Source organism: Amphiura filiformis, chromosome 20 (genome assembly GCF_039555335.1).
Source record: "Amphiura filiformis chromosome 20, Afil_fr2py, whole genome shotgun sequence".
Classification (NCBI taxonomy): Eukaryota; Metazoa; Echinodermata; class Ophiuroidea; order Amphilepidida; family Amphiuridae; genus Amphiura; species Amphiura filiformis.
The window spans coordinates 48,045,875-48,064,863 of NC_092647.1; the positions used below are offsets into that span (position 1 = coordinate 48,045,875).

Genomic DNA, 18,989 nt, shown 5'->3' on the forward strand with positions numbered 1-18,989 from the left:
TACCTTATGATGTTAATTAATAAAGATACCCAGTACCAACATTGTGGTTCAGAATTTTTGTTTTGCACTATTTGAGAGTAAATTGTCAATCTTTTAAAAGATAAAATGCAACTGATTTTGGAAACTTTCTGTTTTTTATTCCCAGTGACACATCAAGAGTTTAAAACTGATGCAAAATATATCCCATTTAATTACAATGTATCACCACTGATGTCAACATACTTCTAACCCACAAACATTCATATTCCTTTCCAATCATTACTCAATAATAACCCGCATGCGCATCTCCCCAATTAACCTAATTTTAACAAACCTATCTACTGATTAGTAAACATCCCAAAATAACACACAGTACAGACACCCCTGTAGGTCAATCATCAACCTTCAAGCTACAATGTACTACTAGCTTTCCAACCAAGTACAGTCAAATATTGAATATTTTCCATGTCTGTGTTCACTCCTTATACTATGTCCAATATAACCTATAGTATGCCGGTTAGCATCTATGCAGCTATATAGCTATACTACACGGCCAACTCATTGGAGTTGCCAGTAATCAATATCGGGCAATCAATTTTCCCTCTCATCATGTCGATGTACTCTTAATTCAGTCCCTCATGATGACCTTTTCTATCAGGGGCTACATCTAATGGTGTACGTTGGGCTAGCTCTAATGGTGTACGTTGTGATAGTACGATAGCATGGCGGTAACTGAATAGCATGGATGCCTTGGTAGTTCTTGTAGTGCACTATGTTTCAAAATAATACTTGGAAGAGATTTGAGATACCCTGGTGATGTGGAAGGTGTAATTCTTGAGTTTCAAAACCGTACTTCAATTTCCACACTTGGAAGAGATCTCTTCAACAGAAGTGCAGTTATCCACAAAGCACAAACATATGTCACAACTGTGACATATGTTTACATCTCTTCAACAGAAAGAAGTTCAGTTATCCAAAAACATATGTCACAACTGTGGATCTGGGTACAAAATTTAAAATTCTTGGCTTTAGCTGCATGATCACATTGCAAGATATGTTTAAATGAATGCAAAATATTCTAATAGCTGTGAAACAATCATTTATAAACAGGAAGTCATGGTCTAGGTTATCAAGAATAAAAACACATGTGATAATCTATCAATGTCTTCATCAAGATGGATATTTATTTCCTACCAACCTTCAAGCCTGAACTCTTTCACACAATATAAGCATAATCTCAATATATGCAGAGTTAAATGTTTCAGAGCACATCTGTATGTGGGGATAAAACTTGGCAGTGTAATTGGTCAAATGCCACCATATTGATACATCTCCTTCAATTATCTGCAGCTCACTCATCATGCTCATCAGTCCTCTGGTTCAAGGGACCAACAACATAGCAATGTCCGGGAGCAATGTATTTTTTTGGCAAACAAACTTTTCCTATGGCTGGCCTGAAAAATGTCCCACTATTTCTTCTTCATTTTGGAAAGCAAAGTTCCCTCTAAATGCCAAAAACAATCACAGGAAGGAACTTCCTGAATAACACTTTTCCATCTCTGTCTATGGCCTCCATAAATGGACTTAACTTTTGATCTTAAAACTCCCTGTGTCATAGTTTTCACTCGTCTGAACATGGGATGCTGTTGGAAAGTCTTATTTTGGATTTAATCGGCTGCATCCATAATCTGCAAGGGTAGGAGACTGATTAGAGGTTGTATTATTTAATAACAAAATGGTTTGCAACTTTGCACCATATATGGTCACTTTGGGCTCCTTAAATTTCCATGTATCACTATCTTTAGTCTGAAATCATAAAACAAATCCTCCTGCTAACTGGAAAACTTTGTGCTTGTTTTACTATAGCTAGACACTAGATATACTTGTGCTACTGCTACAGGTAAATTCATATCCAGTAACATCCCTTCAGTCCCTCCCACCCTTCCCTCAATTCGCATACCTCACTGTAAGTCTGTGATGAATAACATACAAAAAGAGCAATGACAGCCACCTTGCATGTTAACCCACTGAGGACTACCTGCCGATCTAACATTGCCTCTGATTGGTCAATTACATGATATCTTCACTTTAATCACCAATCAGAATGGAGTTTTGCAAATAATTCACACCAATTTTTTTGTGTAGTGAAATTATTCTAACAATGTTGCTGATTGGGCCAATTGACAATGAAAACTTCTTTTTGGCCAATCGGCAGGTAGTTCTCATGGAGTTAAAACATGTCTTGCCAGTAACACACCCATTAGAATGTCACTCTTTGTTTTCGTTGTACAATCTCTATAATGGATTCTAATAATGGCTGCATTGCATTTCCCTATTAAATTTATACCATGGGCTTGCAGTGTAGGCATGAAGCTTCCATTCCCCTGTGCTCCAGGCTGAAGTTTTTGTGTGTGAGAATTTGATGATGGAAAAAGAGTTTGTCGGAGAAATAAACTAGGTTTGCATTGAGTTTTTAGTCTGCCCATTCAATTTGTTGTTTACTCGCGATTTGGTTTCTACCTATTTTTGTCATTAGGCTACCACATTTCAGTCAATTTATTGAGGTATAACATTTAACCATTTTTGTCTTTTTGCTTGCATTGCTGTTATCCATTTAATGAATTCTGATTGGTAACTTTGATCAACTTATGCATAAAATGTACAATGTTGTAAGTCAATAATTTTAAAAGTGAGACAAAAATTGCAATTGGAAGGGAAATTTGACCTTTTTCACCAAAAATGCAGCAAACATAAGGCATTTTTTGTCCTCATACTACATGTAGCCCCCTCTGAATCCCCACCCCATGATATCTGAATACAGATAGTATGTACAAACGCCTCCTTGTACATTGTTTCCTTGCCCCAACTCTTGTGCCCCCCTCCGCTCCATTTTAAAATATCAACATTTTCACAAAGAAAACTACTCATATGTTGAGCATGTACACAGTTTTCTGCAGCGGTAATATTAATCTTTGAAGCTGCCACTGCTTATCAGTACCGACTACTCTGATCAAAGACACCAATTTCCTGCAATTTTTCAAAAAGTTAATTCCAAGTAGTTTACATGCGCTGTAATATGATCTTGTCGTTGGTTTTTCATCAATTGCTATTATCTTATTTTAGTTCAGTTCTCATTTACAATGACCACGAGTGCAGCTTAAAAGAGAGATTCAGTTAAAAAAAAAAGCTTACAGATAAAAAAATTGCCAAATAAAACTCACATTTATGTTGCTTTATATTAATTATATTATGGGCAGGACTATCTATTAAATCATAATACAGCGTTGGTTCACTGACCTGCTCATCAGTCCTGTTGTTTGCTGACATTTAACAAGTTCACTTTCACTGTATTCAAGTGGAATTAATTTGTGTAGAATTCTAAAAATAAGACACGCAACCAGCTCTTCTCCTACCTTTTATTATTCCATACAGTACTGGACATGGCAGACATTCTGTGATAAGCAATCAGGCAAAATGAGTTGTATGTCGACCATAATCAATATTGACTTCTATTATTCTATACATTGCATTACATAGTAAATCAAGATAACTTGTACCAAAACTGCCATAAAAATTAAATGATGTGTTTCCACAACAAGAATGCTTCTAATTGGTTGTATAATATTTAGAAAACAACAGAAACAGCATCTTAATTGCTTTGGCCATTTCTTCTATTTTGCCGACAAGTAACCGTAGTCTCTCAAATCACAGGTATTGAGTTCACCGGTACCGTACCTGAGCTGGTCACCAATTTCCTGATTGCTGTTGTGTTGACATTTTATGAGATGTTGTTTATACTTTGAAATGTCATCACACCTTATCTCTAGGTATGAGAGATGTGTGGCTTGTGTAACTTTACTGGTAAACAACGAAGTTGAAAAGTTGAAAAAGAGGTTTTTAAAAAGAGCTTTTTAATTTTTGTCAAAATATAGCCCTGTAAATACCCATTATTAGGCCCTGCATTTACTCATTTAAGCATAGAATATAAATGCCTGAGAAAAGGAGGTGTTTTTTTTAATTGTTTTGGTACATGTAGGTGAGTCCTTCTTATGATCACAGAACCTTCCAGAAGTGATTATTTTATATTAGAAAGGCTATAGAAAGTATCTCAACTTTTTATAGTAGACATTTTTCACCAAAAGTTATAACTAAATTTTAAAAAATAAAAATATATATCTGAAGTGGCTTTTAAAAAAAGGAAGTTTGAGGGGACGAGAAACATGTTTTAATCTTTACTCAGCCTTATATACTCCATTCCAATCAGTATTGAATTTAATATTCAGAATTACCAAAGACATAATAGATTTTTGTTTAAAAAACCAATAAGAATTGGAAGTCCTAGCCAAAAGTACAATAAGCACACAATTACATATATCTTGCTTGAATAATCACATTATCAGGTTTCAATTACAAAAAACTAATTCAATAATATTCCATACAATACTTGCAGACCATAAAATATGATCAGTATTTGTATTTGGTAAATCATCTGTACATGCAACGGTGCAAGGATACAATATTCATCTTGATCCCCGACATGTTGTCCCCAAACTGTAGTGAAAATTCACAGGATGACTTGATAATGGTGTCACTTACAACCATATTTTTAAAAGAAATTGGGTGAAATTTTTCATAACTAATTGCAATTGCATTTTACACACACAAACTTTTCTTGTTTGGTAAATTAGAGCTTCAACACTTATTGAATCCATTTTGGGGCCAATATTACTATTTATACATCCACCCAACAAATTTATATAATTTTACCCATGAATGCAATACTTGGCAAAATGCACATTCTCAATTTTTCATACTTATCCGTGCATGTGATGGAATTTGTGTGGTTGGGAATATTGGGGTTTAACTTGAGCATGATGAATGGATGGATATGAAAAGCTGAGAAAACAAGCGATTACACATTGTGGTGACTGGATGGCCAGGCTATAGCAATAACATCAGCAGTGCCAATTGGCAAGTTCTAAATCTTTGATAGCGTTTAGTATGGTCTTTAATCGTACATTAACTTCATTTCAATGTAAATCATGCATATAGGCAATCTTCAAGCTCAAAGAGAGGCAGCATCACAATATTTTGAGTGAAGCAATGAATGGGGATGAAGTAAATTTTAGCAGTAGCAGCACTACCAAAGGGGTGAGGAAATCCCCCCACCCCCGGTCAGATCTCTTGCACCCCTAGATGATCCCTGCAGGAAGAACCTAAAATTCCTGGCTGCCTCTTTGATCGTACATACAGGGTGTATCAAAATAAAGTACACAGTTTGAAAAATGTCACTAGATTAAAAATGAGAACATTCGTCAAAATGCTCTTTAATCGAGTGGCAATTTTCAAACTGTATACTTTATTTTGATACACCCTGTAGCACGCTTTGATTTAACTGGTGTTGTGGAGCAAAATGCTCCCCATTTTGGACAATCTGCTACACAAATTTCAGCTTGTATAGCAATTTTTTACAATGTAAACATATGCTAATATTATAAGAACATCGCCTAAATAAAGTTTTTCACTAAAAATTGCTACGCAAATGTTTCAAAGTAAATCGAACCCTGCCCTGTAGTAAAAAATATATCTGCCCCATTTGGGTAAAATGGCAAAACAATTGAACCAAAAATTGTATGCTTTAGCTGTGTGCAATTAAATGGCAAATTCAAAGACCGGCATGTCATTCTTGCAAATAGTATGCACTCTCATCAATTTATGCATCCAGTATCATCAATTTCTGTGCAAATTGTTCAATGCAGGTAGCTGCCTTCCAGCTGCAGGGAGAACTGAACTTCCTCTGAACTGACACAAAATGATTGAAATCCCAAGAGAAATGATAGCAACTCAATTGATTTTGTTTTGCTTTGTGAAAAAATATGTCAAAATATTTTCATGACCCCAGACCTAGAACTATTGAGGGAATGTTGTTTTTCCCTGCTGATAATGTGAACACATTTTGAGAGGCATACCTTGCCCATGCTTATGTTTTGATTGTCATGATATCAGGTTGCAAATGCGTAGCTCTTACAGAGAAAGGTGTGTGGATGAAAAACAAGCTGAACATTTGGTGCTTTTTGTGTACAAAAAATTTTAACACTGAAATATAAAAATGCAAACTGTTCAATATTGTTATAAAACTAAAAGTTTGCAAAAGATTATCTACAAATTTTATCATTGAACAACTTTTTGATTAGGGGTAAATTTTTAATTTGTGAACCATTTTATATACAAATGTATACATGTAAAACACTCTAGATTGTGTTATTCTAGAATCCAAATTTCATGATGCTGCAATATTACTCATTCACGAACACATCAAATCCTGGCTGGCATCAGTATATGTGTAAGCAGAAGGATCTATGGTAAAATCAGATTGCAGCACCAGGAATTTTTTTTTTTGGGGGGCAAAGTGAATTTTTTTTTTTGGGGGGGCAAAATCAACAAATTTTGCACAATATTGCCGCAAAAAGTGGAAATTTGGGGAACAGGGGCAAGAGTTCTGACTGGGCCGCCACTGTGTAAAATCACAGTCTATGGTAAAATATTACAGATCTAGTGATACAAGAAATAATTGAAGAAGTCAATGGAAGTCTTGTGATCACATTCCAGAATCCCCATGAAAGGGTTAGAATCGCAGCATGGAGGCATCCATATTGCATGGTCAGCCAACAGGTGCCTATGGAGGAGGCATGGTGATGGTGACCTCAGATATGGTCAACATCTCTGCTTCATCTCTAAACATGCTAAATGATTCCAAACAAGCTTTGTGTACGGTAGCCCTACTAGTAGGGCCTTTTGACTGTGGTGATCCAAAACACTATAGGGCCTATCATGAAACCTGGCTATATCCAGACATGGAAGAAAGAGATAAGAAGGAACCACAACGAACGCATTCACTTTGTCCACTCCCTTTACCGACATTTAATTGACATTGTTATTCATGAGGATTTACTTTGATCAATACCCAGCGTTAAATAGGTGATTGGTATTGTATTCCATGTATTTGCATGTCTTCTGGAGCGTGTGTGAAGGATGATTTGAACTAATGACCTTCCGTGCAAGCACCCTATAGGATTTTCTTTGGTGGCGTGATCATCGGTCATTGATGGCCTACATCTTTTCTTCCATTTCGCCCAATTTTTCCGAACTTTGATGACTTTTTTTCTCAGAGTTGGCAGTCTTTGGCACTGAAACGAGTTAGCTAGTTACGATTATACACATATAAACTATTAAATTAAACAGGTTTTATGTACGGACTCAACCGAACATTGTGCATTATTTAAGAACATTTTACATCTATTTTTCATCGAAAAAGTCACCAAAATCTTACCTTATTTGCTAAAGATGAAACTCAGCAAAAAAAAGCGGCCGATTTTGATTACCTTTTCGATGTTTTATAGGACATTTTCTACACAACACGATCAAGAAAACAGTTTGACTGTAGATCCCAAAACAAAGCTACTATACATGTTCAGAGCATCAGTGAAATTCCATAATCTTACTTCTGGGTAGCGTTTGTTTGTTCGTGGATGGGTTTATTATGAATTTTTTCCAGTAATGATTTTGCCAAGCATCGATCGCGGTAAATGGATCATACATGAAAGTAAGTACCATTGATAGCTTTTCTTTTCATGCGTCAATAGATAAGCGGATTAAAACTTGGCCGATCGAAGTCGTTGTGGTTCCTTCTCATCTATTTCTTCCATGATCCAGAGAACTGCTAAACCCTGTGACTGCTATTCCCCTTTTTTCGGGTGGAGCGGTTAGTGGGTTTTAGCGGTTCTCGGATATAGTCTTTCAAAGGCCCTATAGTAGGGCTAGTGTACGGTACCATAATTACAAGATACATGTGTAGGCCTAGTAAAAAATAGCACAAAATGAATGACAGGTGTATGTATCTAAGTGTGCTCTAATTGAAAATTTGTGCAGACTGCACGCTGGTGCACTGTTATGGGTGCACATAATGATACATATTTATGCAATTGAAAAAAAAAACGCTTCTTTTCATAATTTCATACCGGTATGAATTCTCAGGCTTGAGGAGTGCGAGTGCGATCACACTCCTTCGCACTCCGTCCTTACAACATTTAAGTCAAGTGTAATCACACTCCTCATTCACAAAATAGCACTCCTCACAAGTTTGAGGAGTGCTACTTATCACACTCCTTGGGTTTTTTTTTAAACTCAAAGCCTGAATTCTTTATATTCCTGTGTTTTAAGGAAAATTTGGTTCACGAGATACAAATATTTTCCACTTGCATTGAAAAATTCTCCAATTTGGCTTCTGGGGTGATAATTGCCTAAATTCAGTGGCGGCACATTTTGGGCAAAATTGCAGCAAAAAGTAGACATTTTCGTAATTTTGGTTTTTACTGCAAGGGCCATCTGGGGGGCCAGAGTTCTGATTGAGGGCATTTCCCCTTCCCCTCTGGTAGCACTAGCACATCTAAAATTTACTTTAGATTTTGCCAAATGTAAGCCCTCTTTGTAATACTATCCAATCAGTTTCAGTGGTTCATGTTTTTCCAAAAGGATAAACAAACAGAAAATATTGAGTTTGGAAAAAAAACACTTGGGGATTATTTTACCAAGAAAACATGAACCTTAAACCAGGAATGTTTTTCAATTTCTGGTGGTTTAGGCCTACCACAACTAATATCCACTGTCATCAATGATCATCAAATATATGCTATTTGGATTTGCTAAAGCTGAAATTTAAAGAAAATTGTATTTTTAGGAAAACGGGAAAGGAGACAACAACATGGGGTGGACTTATGTACATTGAAGTAGATGACACTAGAAATCAGGGAATTTGTGTTTGCACAATGGTGTGACAAGCTCTTACTCAACTCACTGAATACTTTCACTATCCTTTGTCATCCCCAGTAATCAACAACACCGTGTACAGTTTGTTTACATACAGAGACTCAAGTGGATCAAAACATTGCACAAATGATTTAAAAATCTTATTTAGCCAATGGCCCAAAGGAGAAAAGGGACCTTCAAAAGACACAGATTTGCAGTTTTATGACTATTGTTAAGCAAATAAAGACCAAAATGGAACATCTTAGAAATGTTGACAGTGGGTATTAAGGCTTATGATAGGGATTATCACATATCTTACTTTTCTGTGGACAACAATAAATGCTGAGATGTAGAAGAAGAGCATGTTTTGGAACTGATGTGTACAGAACTTCTGACAGAACTTGGTCAATATAATTTCCTGAGACCTAGTATTTGTACATTGTACAATGTATGTTTTACAACTTTATGGAATTGTGCAATTCAAGGTGAAACCAATGTACATATTTTTGATCTGCAGACCGGGTCTGCAGCTCGGTGTAGAATATAGTCAACATAATACTTCTAACACTGACACCTAGGTTTTTAAAAAAAGTGACAAGTGTTTGACAAGTAGGGAGAACAGCTAAATTTTGCTGGATGGGGTCCCGGGGATGGGGTTCCCTGCTATCTTTATCATGCAGACATGCACCTGGTGCCCTAATAGCTACAGGGCCATTACAGCTGCAGGTGCACTAGTACGGTATCCTAATTTAAATTAAAACTCCAGAGACTATTCATGTTTAAAATAATAATATGGTGCAAATTACATAATTTGTACATGATCAACTTTGTAAATTCATAAAATCCTTCAAATATTTGCATGGCCTACTGCACGTCCAGCGCATATAATTTTGAACAAGGTCTTAAGTTTTGAGTTTAAATATTATGCAGTGTGTTTCTGCGTTTACCCCTTACACTTTACAGCTACATGAATGATGGTTGTGCATCATCGTGCATTGTATTCTCTCAGTTGGGGTTGTTGTATTCCACTTTATAGTGACCAGGCATTCATTTTTTTAAATTGCTGGAGTTCAAATCACTCTCCTGAGTTTAAGGTGCTCAACAAGGAGCTCAATCTTTTAATAGATCTGTATTTTAAAAACATCTAGGGCAGGGTTGTAGCTACGCTGGGTGGTGGCGGGCAGCCCTACCCAGCACTCTTAATTTCCACCCGGCACACAAGTTAATTTTGAGCCCAAATACCCGGCACTCCAGTCTCAGATGTTTCAAAATCAGTGTACAATCAGTATAAAATTTAGCAATTCTTATCAAAATTTCTTTTTTACCATTTCATATAAATTTTACCTGGCACTAAAATTTGCCTAGCTATAACCCTGATCTAGGGATTCAAGTAGTGAGGAGCTCAGTAAATCATACTCCTGGAATGTTGTTAAGGAGAGCTGTAGGAGCTCTGGTGCAATCAAGCTCCTCAAAAATGAAGGTCTATTGTACTCATTTCTCACGTCTGTCAAAGTGAACACCCTCCCGAACTAATGACCATGTGACTAAGGTCACATGGTCTTCACCACTGCCAGTTTGGTTATGCTCGCTGCGTCTGTTTGTGTGGAGAAAGCGAAATTAAACTGGCTGCGGAGGCGGCTACTCTGACCCATCTGTGGGAACATCAAAATTTTGGCTTTTTTTGGTAGTGCCGTACACTTCATAGGGTCGTATTTCTTTTCAAGATATCTCATTTGTAAGCAGGAACTTTTCAACAAATGGAATAACTGATGTTTAAAATGTAGTGCTGAGAAATGATACATATAATGTGGGACCTGAAATTTGTAAGTATGTGTGTATGTTCTTATAAAGAAATGAGAAAAAAGATGACTTGATGCAATAAATGACAGAGCCTCTTGGCTTTGTTAAAGATAAAAAAAGAAATTTGTAAGTGAATTTGTGCAGCCATGAGCCTGTGATTTGTGCTAGTATAGTACATCAGTAGTCAGTACATGAATGTACAGTAGGGCCTATCACTCCTTATTGTCCAACTTAGTGGAGAATCATGAGAGTAGTGTTCCGTTAAAACAAATGTCAGTATGATATGACTGTAATGTGCTGATGAAACTAAGTTCATGAGTTGAAGTTGAACATGGACAACTACACAACACAGCCCAGGGCTCAACCCTGGCTAGATAAATCATGAATGATGAAATAGCCATCATCACATTATACCGTGCATGCCGTCTTACTGTTTAGTGTTTACATTATGTACACAGAATCATAGCCTCCAGGAGTTTAGCTCCTGTCATGCCATACCTGTATGCCAATAGCCCAACGACCAACGTACATCATTGATTGGAATTCAGTGCAATACTTCTTGATTGTATGCATGCATGCATGTGTAATGCCAATATCATGAAATCACACACAAAATTTACAACTTACCAGCAGTTGAGTTTCCTAACATTTTCCAAGTCTGAGGACCTTGCCTTTGCAAGAACCAATCCTTCCGTAAGCTTCACCATCTTGGATACCAGCTACTATAAAACTTCCACGAGTTCCGTAAAGGTTTAGGAAATATCCAGTAAAACCTGGCGCAGTAAAGGTATACGATCCGTACCTGAAATCCGGTTGCTTCGTTACTGTACACACAGCGGAATGGCATCGGCCGATTATTTTGTGTACATTTTTTTCCCTTCACATTTTTGTGTTTCTAGAAGAACGTTCTAGCCATGCAAATATTTCTCAAAATTACATTTAATTTTTTTTTTAAATATCAATAAATCTTCAATTTGTCAAAACTTATAAAGTAAATCATTGTCTAATTATTATTTATTTTTGCTCTAAGCAGTTTTTACTCTGACGTAAATGGAAAACAAATACAGAAAATGAAAACATACAAACCTTTTTGTAAAAATAGAAACCCTTGATTGGATTAAACTGCATCCTACAGGTATCTTAAATAGAATCTAAACAGCGGCCTCTGTGGCGTGATACGGGATTATATCTCGCTAGTTATAGTTATAGTTTGAGCAGAAACCAGACCAGATTACTAGTCTCAGTATTAGGCCAAGTTAAAATAAATAATAATAATAAAAATAATAATAACATATATATCGTCCGGACTTTTTCGAAAATCGGTGAGGGAGGCCCTTTTTATTTGTTCTTATGTTATTTTTTTTGCCATACATTTCTGAGTAAAATTGCAAAGGCTTTGTCAACACATCATAAAAACGGGGGAGGCTCCTAATATTTGTTGTTATTTCCCCAAATTCCCCCAAATGTCTATCTTTGAAGAGAGTGTTTGCAATAATCAAGAACTTCTAAACATGTCTTTTCATTACAACAATTTTAGAAACAGAGTAAGAGAACAAAGAAGAAAAATAACAAAAATATTTGAAAATCTCCAAAAATCATTCTGTAGTCCTAATCATTTTAATCCAATAGGCCTACTCAGTCTTTCTTTCTTTCTTTCTTTCTTTCTTTCTTTCTTTCTTTTTTCTTTCTTTCTTTCTTTTTCTTTCTTTTTCTTCCTTTCTTCAAGTCTTTCTTTCTTTCTTCAAATCTTTCTTCAAGTCTTTGTTTCCCTCAAGTCTTTCTTTCCGTTGAGTCTTTCTTTCCTTCAAGTCTTTCTTTCCTCGTCTTTCTTTCTCTCCTTTAAGTCTTTCTTCCTTCAAGTATTTCCTTTTTTTTACTTTACGTCTGTCTCTTCCTCCAGAGCTTCTCTCTTTCTCTCTCTCTCTCTCTCTCTCTCCCTCTCTCTCTTCCTCTCTCTCTTTCTCTCTGTCTTTTTTTCTTCAAGATATTCCCTTTAGTTTTAGGTGTATGTTTTTAATTATTGTCCCTTTAGTTTTAGGTTTCCGAAGTGATGTGCTATATCAACGTCATTTTCAGTTTGGTTTACGAAGTAGTAACAGTTTAAACAGTTTTTGGGTTTACGACGTGGTACAATGATTATAAATTAGTAATGTGTTATAATATCCAGTCAATTATACAGCTTACGAAGTGATATTAATGCTAGGCATAGTATATGTTTTAATATCACTTTGTAAACATGTCACTTTTAGTTTTAGGTTAAGTTTACTAGTGATTTTTGATTACTAGTGATTAAGGTGGTAGCCTATATGAGGATATTTCTGGAAATCAGGAAATGCTCTGAGCATGTTTTCAATAGATTAACTGCAATATTGAGTACTAGGACATGGTACACATATGCATAGTACATGGTACATTGCATAATTAATGAGCTAGGGCGGATTCACTATTATATAATAGGCCTACATTAGAACAGATTCAGATTCAGATTTTATTGACATTCATCTTACAACAAGATATGGTCAAAACATATATACTAATAATTATATACACGGTAATACAAATAAAGTACAAGAACAATACAGAAATACATATTAGAAATACAAAAAAGAAAAAAGTATGAAAAATAAAAGTACCCTGAACATTCAAGTTATGCATGGATTTTTAACAAAATGTTAGCAAAAGTAGCATATTAATGAGCCTTTTCAGTTATTTTAGCTCATGAACTTTATTGATTTGATAAAAAACAATAACAAAGATAATATAAATTGATATATTGCTTTTATCAATATTGTTTTCAATATTATTTTGGAACTTACAATCTTTAAAAGCAAAAGTGAAATTGATGTATTTTGAAAACCGTATGACCGATTTGCTTAAAACAAAAGGCATATTGACAAGTGTGATTTGCTCTACTTAAAGCCATGTTACGGTATAACATTTGCTGAGGAGAACGCCCTCAAAAAATGTTAAATTCTGGTTTTTACACGAGTGTAATGTACATTAGTCAATAAAGATACTCTGCAAAAATCAAGACTTTAGGTGCTGTAGCGGGTGCTGTATAGTTTTGTCAAAATCCGAGATTTTGAAAAAAAAAACCCGATAGAACCGGCGTTTTATTATTACGATGGAAATATTAGTCGAACAAGTATGCACAGTACGTACACGGCGTGCGGGATACACATACACACACACCCAGAGGATCGTACTGTATTACAACCGCGGGAGTAACATCATACACTAACATGCATGGGCGCTAGTAGTTAATTCCCATTTTCTATGCTTTATACCTCGGCTCAAAATTAAAAGGGGACATATCTGACAGTAAAAGCTAACATTTTATGGAAAATAAATACTAATCTATTTTTACAGAAATGTTATAATATGGCTTTAATTAATCTGCTTTAAACATGGTTAGAGCACTTCCATGATGCTTCAAATACCACATTAATGTCACTCTTGCCTTTCAAGATTATAAGTTCCAAAACAATACCTGGGACTAGTAAATGAGTCTGCGGTATTTATTGAGACACCCTGTATAAATATATGTAGGCCTAGGTAGACCCTACTATTTGATGATGTCAAAAGGGATTGATTGAGATTGTCAGACTGATTGATGTATGTGATTTGCCTGTTGTTAATATTACAGCAGTCATCATCCGTCAGATTGATATTTTGGCGCGTGTAATTCACATTTTACGCTGTCGTGTTCCCGACGTAACGGTGGTGTCCACGTATGCACAGTAGTTAAGAATATTATACCATACGTCAAACCAATTATTAACGCATGTATTGACGTATGCAACTTTACTTTCACATCTAGCAAAAAAGTACGGCGTGATTTTCCGTGTCCAGCACTGCGATGCATGGCAATTTCATTATACGTTAACCTTAATATCGCCGTCTGCTTGACGTATGTTTTGTATATTGAGCGTTGCAATGAGCAAACCGTAACGTTACATGGCGTTGTATAGATATATTGCTGGAATATTTAAAAATACGTCACAGTCAATCCTAACGTAAAATTTGACGTACAATGCTATTACCATGCGCCAGGCCCGACGCGCACCGCTGTTCATATCGCGCTGTAGCGACAATTCAGTTACAGCGCGGGCGTAGACTTATCTATAAACGCGCAGTCGTTTTACTATCACGAGAGCGCGGTGTAACATGGCGATGTCCATAAACCGAAGAGCTCCGAAGAGAGCGGACAAAAAAGCTGCAAAGCTGGGGTTTCCCGTCATATTGATAGAATTCATTCAGTATGCTGAAAAGAAGACATTTAGAGCAACTATTGGTGTATTTAATTTCGTTGTAGGGATAAAAATTTCGTAAATATGCTCGGTCTAATTTGCGCCAAGTCCATGCATCCGTCATTGCGCGATGTACAGGATCGCTACACGTTAGTCGGTAGTCGCCGTACGGAGTGATTTTGTGGCCAAGTTTTTACTACCTTGCGGGGTTTACATTTCATATTTATTTGAATTAAATAAAAATATAACATATAAACAAGCTTATCTATAAGCTGAAATCACGGTAGCAGATTATTAAAGTTCTCAAATGAGCGTGTACAATAGTGCGTTATTTAGGGCGTGTTTATAAAATACTTTGGTGCGGTTGGGTGAAAAAACTTGCGCTTGGGACACAAAAAATTATTGTTTGATCCCTTTTTAGGGTCTAAATATTTTGATTCCCCTTTTAGGGTCTACATTTTTTATTCCGCTCATGTTTACAAGACAAAAAATAACAAACGTTTATATAAAAAAATATAGGCCCACTAAACTTACTTTTATTCCATATATTATTCATATGACAGGTAGGCCTATCTAGATACAATGTGTAAGTACTTACTAGGCCTACTTGTTTTTTTTTTTTTTTTCAATGAAAAATTAGCTTTGTTAGTAGTTTCGTTTTTTTGCAAACTGTGCTAGAGGAAAGGAGGAGGCCCCTTTTTTAAATGTGAAAGGATAAACCCCCTAGAGTATGCCTACCATGAGAAGTCTTGGAAATGATTTCATGTTCCTAATAAACTTTTTCCTAAAGTTTTTCAAAGTCTAAAAAAATTAGAACATTCTATAACTTCTGACAAATCCCAGAAATTGAGGAGGGAGGAACGAGAACCATGACATTAATTTTATATGGCATTAGGGGGCTGGAGGGGGTCACAAATTAAAAAGTCGGCAGCAATAAAATAGCGACCCCCCTATTTCGGCAACAAAAATTTTATGACCCCACCCCGCGCCCCCACCACCGATAGGCCTACACTTTAGGCTAAAAGTGTATTGAAATCAGTCTTTTTGAATAATAAACATCGCAGTTGTGACTTTATTGGTCATTAACAATTTTACCCCCCCCCCCAGTGGCGGCGCTATGGGGAGGGGCATTCCCCAATATTTTTCTTGTCCCCCCAGTTTGCCGCCTCCCCACTTTTATATTAGGCCTACCCAAAATTACGTAAATGTCCACTTTTTGTGTCAATTTTGCGCTAAATTGGTCGATTTTCCCCCTGACATTCACTTTGTCCCCCATGCCCCCGGAATTCCTTGTGCCGCCACTTCCCACCTATTTTCTTTCCAAAATTTATTACCCCAGTATATTTGGGACCCCCTCCCTCTTACGAAGAAAAACCAGCCCCTTACTTTGTTTCTGAAATTGTTGTAGTGTATAAATGAAAAGACATGTTTAGAAGTTCTTGGTTTATCATAAACACATTGCAAAAACTTTGAGAAAGCCTGGACGATAGGCCTAGGCCTACATGTTATTGTTATAGTGCCCTGATGTATAGGCCTATACGTGCATATTCGTGTAGGCCTATGTCTTTATATTAAATGATAGTGAAATGTAACAATATCAATGTGTGTATGCACTTTGCAGCCCGATATGCAGTGTAAAGATGGATTCAGTTTTGTTTATATGGTATACTATTTAATTGACATTTTGCATGTAGGCCTCATGATGTATCCCTAGACGCAGACTAAAGACCCATTCAGTGATCACTACGGAAAAATTAAAATTGTTTGTAAATTGCTTTAAAAAAGTGAAGGACAGGTCATTCAAATTGTGATTTAGCATTTTTGAAATGAAAAGGGTTGGCAAAAACCGAATAAAACAGCAAAAAGGTACACCAGTGGCGTAGCCAACACTTTTCATATAGGGTGTGCAGGAGGTGGGGGAGGCAACTTTCAAGGGGGGCAAACTTTGACGAACATGGTCAAAAATGGGTAATGCTTTACTTTTTTAAATACCAGGACAGCTAGTATCCCAGAGGGACAGGATGAAGCTTCCCCCTCACCCCCGCCTGGCTGGGCCACTTAAACGTGCTCAGGAATTTTACAATAGAGACACCATACCTGAAAACCTCTCTCCCTCAGTCATTAATTTGTTAAAATCTTCTGGACGAGAGCCTCTTTTTTTTACCTTTTAAGTTGCGTTTTGGACCCCGAAAAAACTGTCAGGAAAGTTTTCTGGTCATTTTAACCCAATAAATGAGATCAAACGAATGAAAACTGACTTTCTATCTTGGCTGCTTAGACCCTATAATAATTATTTTGTTTTGGTCCTCGTCCCCTGCCTCCTCAATTTCTGGGATTTGTCAGAGTTTGTTTTTAGATTTTTCACCAATTTTTAGACTTTGGGATACTTTAAGAAAACTATGCATAAAAATAAGTTAGGCCTATTTATAGAGAACACGGATCACTTACAATTATACTTTTTGTGGTAGGTCTACTCTATAGGGGGGTTAGCCCTCAGAATCTCACATTAAAAAAATATATATTCATGAACTTCCTCTGGACGAGAACCAAAACATTATTATTTTACGGCCTTAAACATGTTAAACTATCATGTATGGTCACGCATGATGGATTTAAGCATTGCTTTCCCGGATTGCTTTGTTTTAAAATTATGGATTATTCTGAATCCAATTTAGCTGTTTAGGCCTACTTCGAACATTTTGTGTAAACATTATTATCATGATTAGGCCTGTGCCAAAAAACAATCAGTTTTGTTAAATGACCAAACTGAAGATGTTAAATAACTTTTTGATTGAACACCGCCAGGCATCATCATGCCGAAAATTATGACATCCGCATGCATGGCATGATGACTTTAGGCCTAGCATGCCTAGGCGAAAAAAGAAATTAAAAAAAAAAAGATGCTACCAGTTGCAAATTCTTAGGCCTAGATCCTAAATAGTAATTAAGGAGGTCAAGCCAAGACATAAGAAAGAAAACAACAATGAAACAATGACAGCTCCAAAAAGTATTTTCTACTTACCATTGTCACAATCAAACAAACCATCATGCATTGTCATCCATGACCCGATTGAGTCAAAACAAAGTCATGAACAAAGATAAGAAAACAAGTCTAGGTTTACTTCCGTAGGCTTGCATATTCTCATTCCAGAGGTAGGCCTACAATAGAATGATCAAAATGTGACCATGGTATTTCCCCGGTATTTCAAATAATATTACTTCACTTGATTGGAAAACTGCTTATTCATATGCCTATCTAGATAAATAATATTCCACAGTTAAAATCCACCGCTTTTATAGGCCTATATCCCGATCATGCACTGCACTGGAATCCATTCATGCAATGAATTTATACTTCTTGACTTTCCGCGATCTTTCCGAGAAAGCAGTTGGCAAACAAACTTTTCACTGAGTTCCACTTGATAAAGAGCATGTTTACTGCAAAAAATGTGTTTCATGGTTCAGCTTTTCTGTCATAGCAAACTCCCAAAAGCAAAAACGTTAGCGTGTTATTGCGTTGTGATCATTCCCGTACACGTTGCATTTTGCAAAAAATACACATGTGCGCGTCTAGTCTGAGGTTTGCAACATCGGGCCAGACAGAGAATCTTCTCTGATTGGCTGCAGGGCCGGGTATTCGGCTGCACCCGCACCCCCAGATGTGGTACATAACTCATCAAGTACGGTACATGGCTAGCATGTAGCATCAACAATAATAAAAACAATCAATAATAAATACTGGGATCAGTGATGACGGTAGGTTTAGCTTTTTTAGGCATGAACGTGCGGGGTTAAACAGTGTACATTGCGTGCATTGTGACTTATGAGGCCTAAGGATCTACGATTCGTGCAAGAAAATAAAATCTGCTACCGGGGTTTCGTAAACTGTATAGTGAAGTTAAAAGGGTGTTTTTAATAAAAACGTCAAAATTTCTTTCGGCTAAACCACGCCAATGATAAATATAAAGCGATAAATATTGTGGTTTTGTGTAAAAATATCAAAAAAATCAACAAAATTCTTCTTTTAAAGAAGAATATTAGATATCAGAAAGTTTATTCAGTAAAAAAATATAAAGCCACCAAACTTCAATAATTAAATCAACATTGTTATTGATAAAAAATATATAGACGGTAAAACGCAATCTCGAGGCGAAT

At 36.3% G+C, this 18,989-nt stretch overlaps 1 protein-coding gene across 1 annotated transcript in view; it reads right to left on the bottom strand.

Annotated features, from left to right (window-relative positions):
- LOC140142754 (cilia- and flagella-associated protein 410-like) overlaps window positions 1-11,446 on the bottom strand; it is a 143,240-nt gene extending 131,794 nt beyond the window's left edge. The window contains exon 1 of the mRNA XM_072164745.1: window positions 11,212-11,446. Within this exon, the coding sequence (XP_072020846.1) occupies window positions 11,212-11,291 (80 nt within the window). The 5' untranslated portion in view covers window positions 11,292-11,446. The remainder of the gene's footprint in view (window positions 1-11,211) is intronic.
- Window positions 11,447-18,989: the final 7,543 nt, after the last annotated feature.